This window comes from Varanus komodoensis, unplaced genomic scaffold (assembly GCF_004798865.1).
Source record: "Varanus komodoensis strain SLA01 unplaced genomic scaffold, ASM479886v1 scaffold23, whole genome shotgun sequence".
In the NCBI taxonomy this organism is placed as follows: domain Eukaryota; kingdom Metazoa; phylum Chordata; class Lepidosauria; order Squamata; family Varanidae; genus Varanus; species Varanus komodoensis.
This window is the reverse complement of record NW_025335627.1, coordinates 12,275,082-12,292,018: the sequence shown is the minus strand read 5'-3', so window position 1 is coordinate 12,292,018 and position 16,937 is coordinate 12,275,082. Positions and strand designations below refer to the sequence as shown.

The 16,937-nt window shown below is 42.1% G+C and overlaps 1 protein-coding gene across 8 annotated transcripts in view; it reads right to left on the bottom strand.

The window, feature by feature from the left end:
* The window catches only part of LOC123024263 (receptor activity-modifying protein 1-like), a 110,794-nt gene that overhangs the window by 77,427 nt on the left and 16,430 nt on the right, over window positions 1-16,937 (bottom strand). For 5 of the 8 annotated variants that reach the window (XM_044431771.1, XM_044431770.1, XM_044431767.1 and 2 more), the window contains 5 exons: window positions 11,108-11,180; window positions 10,751-10,841; window positions 7,008-7,121; window positions 4,586-4,671; window positions 4,427-4,500 (listed from right to left, as the gene is read on the bottom strand). In XM_044431771.1, coding sequence (XP_044287706.1) covers window positions 4,427-4,500; window positions 4,586-4,671; window positions 7,008-7,121; window positions 10,751-10,841; window positions 11,108-11,180 — 438 coding nt within the window. Of the gene's footprint in view, window positions 1-4,426; window positions 4,501-4,585; window positions 4,672-7,007; window positions 7,122-8,478; window positions 8,526-10,750; window positions 10,842-11,107; window positions 11,181-16,937 lie in introns of those variants that run through there. The other 3 variants (XM_044431775.1, XM_044431774.1, XM_044431768.1) reach the window with 3 other exon arrangements.

Sequence of the window (16,937 nt, the reverse complement as noted above, 5' to 3'; positions counted from 1 at the left end):
GCCTGCTCTGGAGCAGTAAGTGTTGCATACTCTGTTTTGGTGGGTTGTGAAGAGGTCTATCAAGGGTGTTCCCCACTGTTTGAAGAGACGATGTCAGATTTCTCGATCGAGTTCCCACTCGTGTGTCATGGACATGTAGGAGCTCAAGGAATCATCTTTGTTCTCAATGCTGGCCAGAAGGACTGCTTGTATGTCCATCCCATGGTTGATACACCAGTTCTAGAGATGAAGAGCGAGATGTGTGGGCAGAACCAATCATGTCCCTCCCTGTTTGTACACATAGAACACAGTGGAGATGTTGTCTGAATGGTCTTGTTCCTCAAGATGGTTTTGAAGGACAGGAGAGCTCTGAAGACTGCCAGTAATTCCAGGTAGTTGATGTGTCTTGTTATCTTACGACCATGTTCTCTTACGGATACCTTCAGTCCGGAAAGATGCACAGTGGGCCCCGTATCCAGTTCGAGATGCGTCCATGTAGAGCATTGCAGACAGGTTTGGTGACCAGAATGGCATACCTTGGGTCAGATTGGTTTCAGCTAGCCATCAGGATAGCATTTGTAGCACTGAATGTGAAGGTCTAATCAGTTGGTATGGTGGATTGCGTTCAGGATGGAAGATGCGATTGAACCACAACTGCAGTGGTCTCATTAGCAACCTTGAATTAGAGACCACAGACACCATAGAAGCCATATGTCCTAGAACTTGCTGTATGGAGTGAGCAGAGATGGTCCATTTGGTGAGCAATTTCAAGATTGAATCTGTCAGTCTTTGCCTTTATTCTAACGGCAAGTATGCTCACGCCTGAGTGGAGTCCAGATGCACCCCAATGTAAGTGATTGCCTGAGAGGGAACAAAGGATAACTTCTCATTATGCACAGTCCCAGTTGGTGAAGTAAGGTGCATGGGATTTCTACTGAGGTCAGGAGGTCCCTCCTAGAGGATGAGACGAGCAGCCAATTGTCTAGGTATGGGGAGACCCACACATCCTGAAGTCTCGAATGGACACATACCAGGACCATCCATTTTGTGAACACTCTAGGTGCTGTAGCAAGACTGAAGGGGATTATGTTGAATTCGTACACTTCTGTACCGACCATAAATCTTAGAAATTGCCTATGTGCCTGATGAATGCCTATATGCAAACAGTTGTCGTGCGGCCGGAGCACTCTTCCTAATTACTCACACAGGAACAGGCAATAAAGGTTTAAAGTTTTTTATTCTAAACAACTTCAAAGATACGCAGGCAATGAATAATACAGGAGCTATTAATGGCAGTTCTAAGCAACACAGTTGCCCCCTCTTTTCTGACCTATCTCAGATTGATGATGCACTCTTCACCCGACGGGGACGCCCCTCCCCACGAGGGCTAAACTCCTCCCCCTGCTTTTTTGACTCCCCCTCGCTTCTAATTGGCTCAAACGCTGAAGTCTTCTCCTCTGCTGGGCATTCTCCATGGCAACGGGCTGTCCCACTGGCTGCTCAGCAATGTTATCTCTCTGAGGAATGTCGCCTCGTTCTGGCTGAAGAAAAACTTCATCAAAGTCAGGTGGTGTGTGTGGGGGGGGTGCGTTTGTGCAATGGGCACCAAGTAGAAATCTTCTTGCTCTAAGACCTGACTCTTGCTGAGAGCTTCTTGTTCTCTCACAGGTGCTAACGACTCCTCTGAGTCTTTCAGGTCCAAATATGCAGACCAATCCTCTTTTTGTAGCACCAGAAAAATAATTCTGAAGTGTGGTCATCCTAAATTTTCTGTAGCAGGACTACTGAAGCTAGTGTATACCAAACTGCTCAGAGAGGAGGCACAGTTTCAAACTTAATTTTATATCCGTGCTCTATAATGGATAGAGCTCACCAATCAGATGTGATAGACTCCCATATGAGGAGATAGTGTTGCAGTCGATCCCCAAATGGGAGAGGTGAGTTTAAGAAAGGAATGATTCACGCCACCCATCAGCACTGGCATTGTTTGTACTGACGTGCTTCCTAGTTTGTTGGTACCGAGGCACATCAGTTTGGCAAGGATAGTTTGGTCTGTGCAGGAAGGGTTTACGCCCCATGGAGTACCCCTGTTTTATAGGTTGGAAGGAGCAATACTGAAATTGTCTATTCCATGGCCACTTATGACTAGGGTGTTGGGAGGGTTCCCATCCCATTGAGGAAAGCCTTGTGGATGGAATCGAGTTTCTTGTCCATTTTAGTGTGAAAAAACCCAGTCCCATCAAATGCATGTCATCTGAGAGCCACTGCACCAACAAGCGCCCTGGAATTGCAGTCCACATGATGTCTTGCTGTTGCCAAGTGTTGCTTGGAGAGCTGCATTGCCTTGCTGATGAAGTCTGGTCAGGGAGGAATGCAGCACGCAATTCCATCTTCTGCCATAGGTAATACTGATAGTGGGCCATAGTGCCCTCGTAATTGGAGATCCTAAGTCCAACTCCCATGGCTAAGTAGATCCAGTGAGACATCATACTGACCTTACGTCCTTCACAATTGGTCAGTGCAGTGTGCTCTCTGGTTTGTTGGCCCTGAGTGGATTCAATGACTGCCGAATTGGGATGGGGAGGCTGCATCAGGAATGGAATGTCCTGTTCCCTGACCTTATACATCAATTCAAGGTGCCAGGAGGTGGGATGTGAGTGATTAAGTAGCTCCCATGGCACCATCATGACCTGACGTAAGATGGATATCTGAGGTAGAGCAACCGGAACCGCTTCCTCCATTTTGATGACATCGTAGATGTTGTCTTGCTCTGAATCTGTGTGTTGTTGGATGTCAATCCCTAAAGAAGTCGACATACGGACCACCAGTTTGGAGAAACTTCCCATAATCTCTTCGGCCAATCCCAGGCCTTGAGTCGAAACCATAAGGTCAGGTGATGTGGATGCCTGCTCTGTGTCTTCTGATTCAGACTCAGAGAGATAAGCAGCACTTGATGAGGTTGATCGAGCTGGAGATTCCTCCAGATGAGCTGTAGCAGTCACTGTGGCAGTCGTTTCTTCCCAAAACATGGATGGCAGGTCTGTGGGTTGCAGAGGTCTGTGACACATTGGTGGTGCGGGATAAGGGTATCCATAGGGTCGGAGATCCCATGGATATCTGTGTCCATAGCCTCTGTATGGAGGAGGCATCCAGTATTGGCTCCTTCTCTACCAAGGGAGCTGGTTGAATGGAGCCCAGTGAGGTCTCTAGTGACAGCTGTCTGTACAAGGCTGGAGTAGGACGGTGTACTGGCTCCTGGTGCTCTTGAATGGGTTGCACTGAGTGGTCAGATGGTGCCACAGAGTACACGGGGGACTCTCAAATCTCTCCCTCCAAGATCGAAGTCTGGACCGTCGGTTCTGGTGCCTGAGACTCAACCAGGCTGAAGCATGGAGAAGGTCTTGGAGATGGGCTCAGCATGCGCCAAGGAGATGGTTGGGGTGTTGACCATATGGAGGGAGGACGAATCGGAAGCTCACTCGATACTGAGGTACCCTGTTCCATTTCCTATGGGTATGGAATGTCTTTCCATGATGAATGAGAATGCTGCTGCTTCTTCTTTTCCAGCTTGTCTTTTTTGAGATGCTTGTCTTTAGTGGTCCCTTCGGTCTCAAGGTACTTCCTTTTCTCCTTACATTTTTTTAGGAGACTGAGACTGTGCAGAGCACTCTTTTCAGATATAGCGCTCTCACCTTGATCGGCATGTGGAGGGATGCTTCCTTCAGAGGTGGAAGGGCTGGCAGGTTGAGCCGTGGTAGCCTCTTTCATTGCCAGTAAAGCCCTATCCCATAGGACTTTCTTGAGGTGATTTTCCCAGTTCTTGCAAGCCTGTTTGGTGAAGGCTTGGCAATGAACACACTTGTCCATGCAATGTCCTTCACCGAGACAGATCAAGCAGAGGGAGTGTGTATGTCCGTAGACAGCATCTTTGCTCCACACTGGCCACACCTTCTAAAAGCAGAATGCTGTGCCATTGAGAAGAAAAAGAGATGGGAAATAAAGGTAAAGAGAGACAATAGAAGGGTTTTATTTTGGAAGGGTGTTGAGGGGAAGGGGAAAAACAGAAGGGTGTGAGGAGGGTTTAAGGTTGTGATAAAGGTTAGGGTGATAAGGTTTTGTAAGAGATGTAGGATGAAAGGATAAAGATAAGTGTCAAGTACAAAGTGCAGAAGAAGTATGTGAGAGAAATTGAACACAATGAAAGAACCCAAGGCACAGCGAATGGCGGTCAAAGGTGGACTGGCAAGAGGGTGGGGATTCTTTCCATTTATATGAGGGGGTGGGGGAATGGAGTACCTGCTGAAAACTGTTACTAGCTGAGAGAATCTTCCCAAATACAAGCACTGAGCAAGTGCATCATCCACATGTGTGATGCAAAGAGACCACGATGAAGAACTGTTGTTATGCATTCATATACAATACCAATGGAATAATGTCATATACATACCTGTAACTGTCAGAGTACTCACGGATCAAAATTTGAGAAACATTATATTTCTCAAAATGAAGCCACAGGTCACTCTGAAATAAACAAGGAAATTTTGATTGTAGCACACTGCAGAAACAAGAAATGAAACACTTTGTATTTAAATAGATATTGACTCACTTCTGATACTAAAGGACTTAAACCACCAACATGTACACAATAGATCTTCTTTGACTCCTTTTTCCTATCTTTTGTAGTTTGTGTTTCTGAAAGATTAGACAAAAGTAAACATATTTAACAGAATGTATTTATTGCTGAAATGAAATGATTAGAAATGTAGTAAAGCCTTAATAATGATGACAGACTAAGTTTGGTGCCATTAAGGGAAATAATTTTTATGGAATGACTGCTTTTTGTAAAATATTAGTATTAGCTTCACAGCAATTCAAGGCCTTAATACAGAAGCTTAGATGAATGGTGTTTTTCTAGTCCTAGTTTTGCAGTTCATGTTTAAGTAATAAGGCTATAAAAAGTTAGGTCAAGATCTCCTAGAAATAGTAATTAGTAGAAACATAGAAACAGAGTGAGTCAGAAGGGGCCTCCCAGGCCATCTAGTCTGACCACTCATGCCAGCCAGTTCCAGTTGTGTCCGCTCATGACATGCCTACCATGTACATATTGGAACAGTAAACCTAGTTCTCACAAAAAGCCAATTCTTTCTTTTTAGAACCATGAATCTATGTGCTGCATTGGTGCATGATTGAATAAAAGAACCAGCTTTTGGGATTTCCATATCTCTTCACAGTGCAAGATGTTAGAAAAAGCCTGCACAAGTCTACAAAATTCTGGGAGAGGGAGAAAAATTGCTCAAAAATTGTTGAGGACATTGAACTGATGAAATATGCCTCTCTTTCTTCACTAATTTCTTCTTTGCTTTTTTATGATCTTGCCTGAAGAACAAGTGAAATCTGGAAACTTCAAACGCTAGGACATATTGTGACCTTTGAGAATTTGCATTTTTCCTTAATTATCACCAACGCTGCTACCTTAACCTTCTCTGTGACTCAGGGATAAGCCAGCATCCCAAGGCTGTACCTTCTTTTGCTTCATGTTAGAGATGACCAGTCAAACAAGATGTCTATGCTTTTGAGTAAAAGGTGGTTCTCACTGGGCTTTTCCAGTGTAATCCAATGCATCCTCAATAATCACCAAACCCCTAATCTATAATTTTCTGCATCATCATGCTATACTCATATCTTGTCATACCTCATGCCTTTATAAAAGATTTTGCCTTGCCTATGGTATGTCCTTATATAGAAAGAATTACCCATCTTCTATGTTCTACGCAATGCCTGAGGATAGAATATAGCAGGAAAAAATGGGGTGACAGTTCTTTTTCCTGTTATTCTTAAGGTCTTATGAGGGTGCCACATGTTTCCAATATCACTCACCCAAATTCCAGAATTTTAAAGTACTTTGTAGGTAAGACATTTTCAGATGATAGCAGTTTTTAGTTTCTATGCTACATTGCTCCCACACCAGCCTATTAAGTTCCAGATTTTAAGAATTTTCTTTTACTTTAAGTTGTTTCACTTCTGAATATCATGGTAGTTGTCATTAATTGTGGTAGCACATACTAGTCCGTTGTGCAGACTGCTTTTTCAGCAGCCCAAAGGCCTTTGGCCAAACATGCATGCAAGGAAATACTATGCTTTGAAACAAATTGGTATTCAACTATTGTTATGATGCTTTGCTGTGTTTCAGCAAATGATTATGTTCTATGTCAGAAAGTGGCATATAAATTCAAGCACTCGTAAGAGAAAATATATAATAAAAATGTTCCAATGAAAGAACAAAAAAATGAAGAAGATAAAAGATAAAAACTGTGTAATTGAAAAAGTAATGAAGAATGGTTACAGCACGCTTGGGGTGAATTCAGAACTTTCCTCTAGAATTGCACAGGAGAATGCTCACTTCATGTCATGGTTATACCATGGTCATACAAAGGCCTTAACAACTTACCCATTAGACTTGCCTTCCCTTATATAGAACTATTAAGGTCACCAGAGGCAGCTGTACTGGCCATTCCAAGATTATCAAAATATGACCATGTGATGCCTCGACAATAGCCTTCTTGGTTGACAGCATGCAACCTGTTTAAAAAGCTCCCTTGTGACATTCAGGAGGCAGAACATTTGATATCATTCAAACACATTCTGATCTGTTCACTCAAGCTAGTTCTAACTGTAATTAAACCATGCTGTTTTATTTTCCTGTTCTACTGCTATACTGTCTTGTTTTTAAAATATTTTAATTTTGATTTAATTAATAGTATTTGGAGGCTGCTTATGGATTTTAAAAATATTTAGCTACATATAAATAGATCAAATACATAATGAGGGAATGAGCACGAGGTCCTTAGCTAGCTTTCCAGAATATTTCAAAACCAGAACTGTACAGGATCAGTTCTAATGTATGGGACTTCACAGAGATCATGAAGATGATTTTAAATATGCTACCTGGAACAAAGACAATCAATTATTTGACACTACATTTATTATACATGCAATAAATAAATAAATAAATTCAATTCAAAACTCACCAGCAGTACCAATTAACAATGACTGCAATTTATGTGACAACGAAGAATCAGTCACTGTGAGGTTCTCTGTAGCATCAAACCAGTCTTCACGGCTTTCCTGAGTATCTGAAGAACCTTAATTTATCATAAATATTAAATAAAAGAAATAAAACTGATAACACAGCACAGACAGGTAACATTTACAGAGAGGCGGAAATTCCTAGCCTGTGCTTCTATTATTAGACCTATCCCTAATATTTTCTGTGTTAACATATAATACTGGGTTTCATAAAAATACATGAGTAGCTATATCAGATGAGACAGGATTAATAACAATAAATTATGTTAAAGATATTGATTAAAAACCATGTCATAGGTCTAAGGTAAAGGTAAACACAGAAACAGAGTGAGTCAGAAGGGGTCTTCCGGGCTATCTAGTCTGACCCCCAGCTCCAGCCGGCTCCGCTCACGACATGCCCATCATGTGCATGTCTAGCCTATCCTTGAACACCCTCACCAATGGGGCCTCAACCACCTTCTGTGGAAGCCCATTCCACACCCTCGGGGTCCTAACTGTCAGAAAGTACTTCCTAGCATCCCAATTGAACATTGGTTCCCTGAGATTTTCTCCATTGGAATGTGTCCTGCCCTCCTCTGCAGGGGAGAACAGGTCTCTACCCACCTCCGTGTGACACCCCCTCACATACCTGTATGTTGCCAAAAGATCTCCTCTATGTTTCTGTGTATCTATCTGACCTGTAAGATCAGGTGAGGAGGCCCTTCTGAGAAAGCCATCCTCCAAGGAGGTAAGAAGGATGTCTAACAGAACAGCCTTCCCAGTGGTTGTGCCCCATGTATGGAATGGTCTTCTGAGAGTAGTTCACCTGGTGCTATCATTACAATCTTTTCAGTGCCAGGCAAAACCAATCCTATTCTCCAAATATTTTAATAATTGATTTTATACTCCTTAATTTAAAGGCATGTTGTTTTATATTGTTTTCAGTTTTAATATATTTTAATCTGTTTATATCTGATTCCTCAGATTGCATTTCTATTGCATACTGTTACCATTTATTGTTTTCATTATTTTTATTTATTTTTGAATTTGTATGCCACCCACTAATTCAGATGGATTCTCTAGTTCAGTAAAATGCTAAAAACCACAATAAAACCAATTAAAATAACAATTTAAAGAATATATATGTATACATACATGATACCAGTAAGCAATAACAAATTTAAGATCGTCCTTGAAAATATTCAGAGAAAAGAAATGTGTTCTCCTGGTGCTGAAATGAAAACAAGGTTGGTGCCAGGTGAATTTCTTTGGGGAGCCTGTTCCAGAGTTGAGGGGGAGCCACAGAGGAGGCTCTTCTTCTATTTACTGTCCCCTTTATTTAGTTAAGGAAACTGTGTTCTGAGTTTCCTCAGTTTACATAGATCATGCTTAAACAGAATGTCTCTCATTATTGGGACACAGCATCTCCCTTACCTTGTTTGATGGAGGTTCCAGATTCCAACATCTATGTAGCCTCCCCACTGAAAGCATTTGAATAAGAAAAGCAAGGATATTCAGGTATGAAAGATCAGCTCTTGTTTTCATTACAAGTGCTGGAGAAAAGATCTAGGCAGGCCCTAAATTCTAGTCTAACTAAGAACAGTGCACTGAGCCAAGCATTTTACAAAGGTAAAAGAACAACCTGGAGTGAGAACTAGAGCATGTCAGCATTTAGAGACTAATTTAGGTTTTGCAGCTCTACAGAATACATTTTAAAATAATGGGATGAAAACATTGGATCCATACAGGAAGAATTGTTTTAATTATTAACCAAGAATGGAAAAACTAAAATATATTAAATTTCTTATCAGTCCGGATCAGGTACTTCTTCCCTTTAAAAATGTTTCTGCTAACATTTCAAAGATTGTGAATGAATAGAATTTCTCATCATATTTAATTCCATTTCTGCAGTTCAATTAACAGAGCCATCCAAAGCACTGTCTGGTCCAAGTTATTGGGGCCTGAGTATGTGGACAAGGTGCTTGGCCAGGTTTGGCCTACTACCTTGCCCATCCTGGCTAATTACTCCAAGCAAGGAAAGCAACATCTCTGGGTCCAGGAGGCTGTGAATGCCTCATTGAAAGAGGGAGTGGTCCCAGCCTCATTAAAGGAGGTTGTAACTCTTGAGAAAGGCTAACTTGGATTCAGAGGACATTAATAACTACAGGCTGGTGGCAAGTATACCATTTTGAGGCACGGTATTTGAGTGGGTGGTAGCTGAACAACTCCAGGCATTCTTGGATGAAATGGACCATCTTAATCCATTTCAATTGGGCTTCAGAACTGAGTTATGAATGAAGACTGCCTTGGGTGTCCTGTGAAATGTCCTTTGCCACGAGAAAGACAGGGGGAGTGTCCCTGTTGGTTCTCCTGGACCTCTCAGCAGCTTTCGATACCATCAACCATAGTAACCTTCTGGAGAGGCTAACTGGGTTGGGAATTGTAAGCACTGCTCTTACTTGACTGGCCAATTCCATAAAGTGGTGCTGGTGGATTACTGCTCTGCACCATAGCATTTATGCCACAGAGTTCCATAGGGCACCATTTTATTCCTCATGCCGTTTTAACATCTACATGAAACCACCAGGGGTTATCCGGAGGTGTGGGCTGAGATGTCACCAGTGTGCTGATGACTCTCAGCTCTACCTCTCTTTTTCCTCTAACACAGGTGAGGCAATGGCCATTCTGATTCATGGTCTAGCCTTGATAATGGATTGGATGAGGGCCAACAAACTCAAGCTTGAGATAAGATGGAGGTACTGTTGGTAAAGGGATACTCTGTCTGGATGGGTGACATTACACCTCTCCTGGATGGGGTCACACTCTCCCTAATGGCCAGGAGCACCTTTTATCAGCTTAGGCTGATCTACCAACTAAGAGCCTACTTGGACAGGCAAAACCTTGCAACAGTAATTCATACTCTGGTAACCTCTTCTTTGGATTATTGTAATGCCCTATATGCCTTTGAAAACTGTCTGGAAACTTCAGTTGGTCCAGAATAGGGTAGTGTGGCTACTGATGAGGACTGGCCAATATAAGCATATAGCACCAGTCTTCTACCAGCTTCAATGGTTACCAGTTGAAATCTGGCCCAATTCAAAGTGTCAACACTCATATTTAAAGCGCTGAATAGTTTAGGGCCTCTTCCCATATGTGCTTATCCAGGCCTTAAGATCGTTATCTGAGGTCCTTCTCAGAGAGCCCTCTCTGAAGGAAACTAAGAGGGTGGCTACAAAGAGAAGGGTTTTCTTGGTGGTGGCACCCCAACTCTGGAATCAGCTCCTCAGAGAGATTCACCTGATTCCTTCTATTCTTTTTGGCACCAGGCAAAGACTGTTTTATTTATCCAATATTTTAATTGTTAACGTAATTTTACAGTTTTTTACTTTTTACATCTTGTGCTACTGTGTCCTTTATTGGTTTAAGAACTGAGTTTACAGTGTAGTTTTATTGTGAGGCTTTTCTGTGGTTGATTGAGATTTTAATGTTGTAATATATTTGATACTTTATATTATATTTTAGCACATATGGTGTTATTATTCTATTTTGTAATCTGTCTGCAGAGTCATTTTGGCTAATGGGCAGGAGAGAAATCTAATAAGTAAGTAAATAAACTTTGGTAGCTGTAGTTTAGAAGCAAGCAGTTTTGGCATAACATTTCACTATAATAACAATAACTTTCATTTTAGCTTGATGTCACACTTACTGTTTTCCACAAGATCTTTTTTCTTCTCCTCAGAGTTCTTGTTTGAAGGCCACAGCTGAAAGTCAGAATTTTCACTCATTTGATGTGTAACCTAATAAAAAGTTATATCCATTTTTGTTTTCTTTTCAATTTTTGATCAATAGTCTACAGATCCATTTTCCCTCACACACAGATCATTTCTTTTAAAAACCCTTTTGTTTACAATGCACAAGAACTTGTGATTTTTAAAGGCTAATACTGATTATCACAATACTAACCATATTAGCACTAGTACAAGTATTTTACAATGTATAATCTGACTTCAAATACATGATCAAAAGTTCTTAAACAATTCTCAAGTTAATGTAAATGACTTACTAAAGGAAGTGAAGCTTTCATGTTCTGTGGCTGGGACACTTGTGACACAGATGTTCCTGTTGCAATAACAGAACTAAAAAATAAAGCATTATTATCTTAGTCAAGTGTGCATGATCCATTATGTAGCATTTGTTATTTGTTGTTCGATGCTGTGCATTGTTCTTATACTGCCGTCATGAGACCCTGGTGAAGGGCAGGATAGAAACACTTTTAATAAATAAATAAATAAATAAATCTTTAGATATGCAAGGTACTTTCTAGGAGTTGTCTTGAAAATCTTCACTAATTTTTATTGCAATATTTTATGCTGTATTTTACAAACTGATTTTGAAACAAATTTGGCCATTTTTAATTCCCTGGGTTATGAACAAGTTCCATTCTTGAGAAAATAGAAATTCATCTTTAAGTCCAATTTATATGTAAGTCAGATCATGTATAGTCAGCCCTCCTCATTTGCAGGGCTTAGGGGTACAGACAGGTAAAAACATCTGCAGCACTTACAGTTTGCTTCAAGATGCTAGCTACACTTACAAATGCAGACGTCCTCCATACCTCTTGCAGTTTGTGCCCATTCACAGATTAAAATCTCGTAAATTGTCCCTGCTTTAGGTTCCTTTCAGTAAAAACAGTGAAACTGAACAAGACATACAGTGATGATCCCTGTGGAACATTCAAGTTATGCCTTCAAAGTAGTTGAATATCTGAATTTAGGGAAAACCCAATGTACGTTTCTTTCTGACTCTGCCTGCCTAAGAAAATTGGTTGACTGCCACTCTTAGCAACACCTCTTCAAGTACTACTCTTTGTTCTCCAAGGAAGAAAGTGTGTGTTGTTGTTTACACTTAAAAATGCTTAGTCTAGTCCATTTTATTTTGCAGAAGCTGCAGCTGTGGCACCCCAATCTGGTATGTGTTCACAATCTAAATTTCCTGTTTAAAGTTAATAGTACTTTCAAGAGCAAATAAAGGAGCAGGGGTTATGATTTTTAGCAGGATCCTAATCCCCTCTTCCTCTGCTAATGAACTGGGTGACAATTCTGTATAAGCAAAATCTGCATGCCCACTGTTGTGATTCTCCAACCTGGTACCTACAGTGCCCAACATGCTTGATTGCTGGCTATGCTGGCTGGAACTGATGGGACTTAAGTCTAAATTATCCAAAGCACAGAGGTTGGGAAAGGCTGGCTGTATTTTCTTTTAAACCTTTGTGTTTTCATGTTCCCATCTCCATCTTTCAAGAAGTCTGACTTTTTTCTACTGCAAATTTGTACTGATTCTACTTTTTTGCACCGGAAATTTGTGTCTCAGGGATTAATTTCACATTCCAGCCCTGTTGTAAGCAAACAGCAATTTTGCTTGTGTAGAGACAAATATTAATTTGGGGAAGTATTTTACAGAGATCAGAAGCAATTCTACTTATTGGGTTGCACAACATGGCACCCCCCCCCCCCCAGAAATTTTACCCATCTACTTCAGGTAAAATTCCCCTGTATGTCCCAGATGATTAGGCACAGTGTTCCAACAGACACTGCAGGAGCACTGAAAAAGGCAGGTTGCTTACCTGTAACTGTCGTTCTTTGAGTAGTCATCTGTGTATTCACATATATGGGGTGCTGCGCCTGCACAATGCCTGCATTCGGGAAAATTCTCTCAGCTAGTAACATTTTTGATGGGAACTCCACACTCTCTCCCCCTCATAGAAATAGGCAGTGTCCCCACCTTATTGCCAGTCCAGCTGGAGACTGACTGTTCAAACCCAACTGGTATTGACACGTTCAAAAATAGTTTAGATCGTATGAATCCATCCACAGACACCGAAGTGGTACCGGTGGGTGGGTTCTGTGAATGCACAGATGACCACTCGAAGAATGAGTTACAGTTAAGCAACCTGCCTTTCTTTGTTGTGGTCCCTCTGCATCACACATAGGGTGACTAACAAGCTTACCGACCCAGAAGCAGAACGGTGTTGTCCTAGCAGGACAATTGAGAGAATGGCACTGTCAAAAGAGCAGTTTCTCCTAGCCTTTACATCAAAGTGGTAGTGTCTAATAAAGGTACATTTACCTTTATTAGAGTATATTTGACCAGACCATGTAGCAGCTTTGCAGAAGTCTTGTAGAGGTACACCAGCACAAAGGGCTGATGACATAGGAACAGCTCTGGTTGAGTGGCCTTTTGGAAGGATTAGCAAATCTAAGTTGGTTAGTAAGAAAGCTTGGTGGTTTCAACCATCCATTTGGATAAGCGTTGGGGCCCTATAGGTGTTTCTTATCGTGTTTGGAATATTTAAGAAATAGTCATTTGGTATTCCAGAATGGTTCAATTTTGGAGCAATAGAAAGCAAGTGCCCTGCAGACATTGAGAGTATGAAGTGACCTTTCAATTGGTGTCGATGATGCTGGGAAGTATGCTGGTAACATGATGTCTTGATTCAGATGGAATGCTGCTTCTACCTTTAGAAGAAAGGTTGGGTCCATGCAGAAGACCACCTTTTTCTTATGGAAATCCAGGTATGGAGGGTAGATTCAGAGGGCACACAATTTGCATGCTCTTCTAGCTGAACTTATAGCTACCAAGAAGGAAGTTTTCCATGAAAGTAATCTTTAGTCACTGGAAGCTAAGAGTTCGAATAGTGGGTTAGTGAGAGCCTGCAAGACTGACAAACTCATCAGTACAATTGATTGGATTGGAGGGTGCAGATTTTGGAGTCCTCATAAGAACCAACATGTTAACTGATGGGAGAATGTGGATGTTCCCTCTATATGTCCTCTACGGTACGATATGGCTGTGAGGTATATCTTGATGATGGTTTAAGCCCTGCCTCGTGTAACAAGAGGAGGAACTGTAGAATATTCTCAATGGTCGCTGATTCAGGTATGAAGTTGTTACTGGTCGTGAAACATGTGAAGTGTTTCCAATTCGAGCCATATGACCGTTGAATATTCAGCTGAAAGGCTGATTGTAAAATATATTGTATGTTGGGATATAGATTTGTTGGTACCAGATTCAATGTATTAGCCAGGCAGTCAACATCAGCATATGGAGATCCAGGTGTAGAATCTTGCCCTGTTGTTGAGTGAGGATATCTGGAATTTCTGGTAGGTGTATCTGCATCTCTCGTGACAGCTGTAGAATGGTTGGAAACCAAGCTGGGTGAGGCCACCATGGAGTGATCAGTATGCAGGTGGAGTTGTCCTGTCCGAACTTCGTTAATATCCTCATTATCAATGAGATCAGAGGAAATGCATAGAATAGAGCATTGTTCCAAGGGATCACGAACGAACAATAGACACCACAGATCCTTTTCAGATGGGTGATGAACAGATCTATTGAGGGTGTTCCCCACTTATCAAAGAGATGATGACAGATTTTCCAATTGAGTTTCCACTCATGAATCGTGGACGTTTAGCAGCTAAGGAATATGCTTCCTCGTTCTTGATACCAGCAGATAAACTGCTTGTATGATCATCCCATGGCTGATGCACTGGTGCCACAGATGAAATGTGAGGTGGACTAGTGGGACCAACTTCATTCCTCCTTGCTTGTTCATATAAAAAATGGTTCCATCAAATGGCATGTTTTCCACCTGTTTTCTTGTCTCCTGCAGGAGGTTACTGGCTCGTAGTCATGCATGACATCAGAGTCACTGCACTGACAAGCACTCTGGAATCAAAGTCTACATGATGTCTCTCCATTGCCAGTTGTTTTGATAATTGCATTGCCTCTCCAATGAAGATTCTGGTCAGGTCTCTTTGTTGGTCTGGAAGGAATGAGGCAAGCGACTCCATCTTCTGCCATGGGAAATATTGATACCAGGCCATTGTGGCCTCATAATTGGAAATTAGGAGTCCAAGTCTCATGACTGAGTATATTTGACCAGACATCATGTCGATTTTTCATCCTTCACGATCAGCCGGTGCAGTATGCTCTCAGTTTTGATGGCCTTGTATCAACTTGATGACCACCGGATTCAGGTGGGCGTGCCGCAAAAGAGACAGGATGTCCTGTTCCCTGACTTTATACATTGACTCCAGGTGCTGAGATGTTGGGTGCAGATGGTTGGATAATTCCCATGGTTCCACCGTTGCCTGGTGTAGTGAGGAGATAAAACGGTAGAGCCACTGGGACTGCATCATCCATCCTAATAATGTCATATATGTTGGCATCCAACAACAAACAGATCCAGAGCAAGAGAATTCACAAGGAACTTGACATGCGGGTGAGCAGTTTGGAGAAGTGCCCCATTCTCTCTCCAGGCAATCCTGCACCCTATGCCAATACCATAAGTTCAGGCGAGGTGGAAACCTACTCTGTAGTCTCCGAATTCGAGTCAGAAATGTAAGCCGCACTTGAGGAAGAAGAGCGTGCAGCTGATTTTTCCTCCACTGGGTGGGTTGCAGTAATCATTTCTTGCCAAGACATAGATGGTAAATCTGCAAGCTGTTATGGCCTGCAATGTGGAGGAGGTGGCAGATATGGGTATCTGTACAGTGGGAGGTATTCCCATGGATATCCATGTCCATAACCTGTGTATGAAGGAGGCATCCAGTACTGACTCCTCCCATACTTTGGAATCTCTGGCTTGAACACAGGGATGGGTCTACAAGTCAAACACAGGGAAGTCTCAGGCAATAGATGTCCATAAAGAGTTGGTGTAGGAGGATGTTGTATTTGATCTTGAGGATCATGTACCATTTGTACTGATCAGATAGTACCGAAGAATGCACTGAGGACTCCCTGAACTCTCCTTCCAAGACAGAGGTCAGCAACATTGGTTCTGGTCGATGGAGGTCAGTCAGACTGTAGTGAAAGCGTGGCAATGGTCTCTGTGATGGACTTGGTATGCAGTGCAGACAGTCTCTGCGTCGTCCATACTGATGGAGGATGGAATGGAGGCTCGTTTCGTACCATCACACCCTGTTCCGCTTTGATCTGGTGTGGAACATCTTTCTGTGCTGAATGAGAATGCTGTTTCTTCTTCTTCTCCTCCAGCTTCTCCTTTCAGGGACGTTTTTCCTTCCCAGTTTCTCCAGTCTCAAGGTGTTTCTTCTTCTCATTATGCTTTTTAGGAGATTGAGACCAACCCAAGTGCTCTTTTGTGGATTTAGAGCTTTTTCAGTAAAGAGAGAGATTTGTGAGGGAAATCAAAAGCAATGAGAGAAACTGAGGCTCAGCGAACAGCAGTTGAAAGTGGACTGGCAATAGGGTGGGAACTCTGCCTATTTATATGGGGGGGTGGAGTTCCTGCCAAAAATGTTATTAGTTGAGAAAATTTTCCCAAATGCAGGCACTGTGCAGGTGCAGCACCTCCATATGTGTGATGCACAGAGACCACGATGAAGAAAACATGTTAGCATGGTGAACCATTTTGCACTAGCTGCAGCTTGATGCCTTTTTAAAAAAGTCCATGCCACATTGGAACACTGTACTGCACTGCTAATTATTTTTCAATTTTAAAAAATGTGTGGGGGAGTGTTGAAAGTACTCTTTATAGTAGAGTCCTGAGGGGTGCTCATATGACCTGGTTGTCCCCACTTTCCTATTTCTGGATAACCCATGGGCACAGTCTTGATGAGACTTCAGAGCTAAAACATAGGACATCTTCTTGATTCTCCTTCCCTTCCCTGCAGAATACCCAGTTTCTGGGGAGAGCTGTGAAGCCCCAGTTGTCCCTTACCCTGAGTCAAGAGCCCCTCAGGAAGTGGCAAAACTGAACAGGACCCCTCATGATGGATGGGTACAAGGCTTGTCATTTGGTTGTTTCCCACGTTCTTAAGTGCTCCTCTGCTGCAAGGAGGAGGATATTGTCAACACTAGGGAGGGCATGAAGA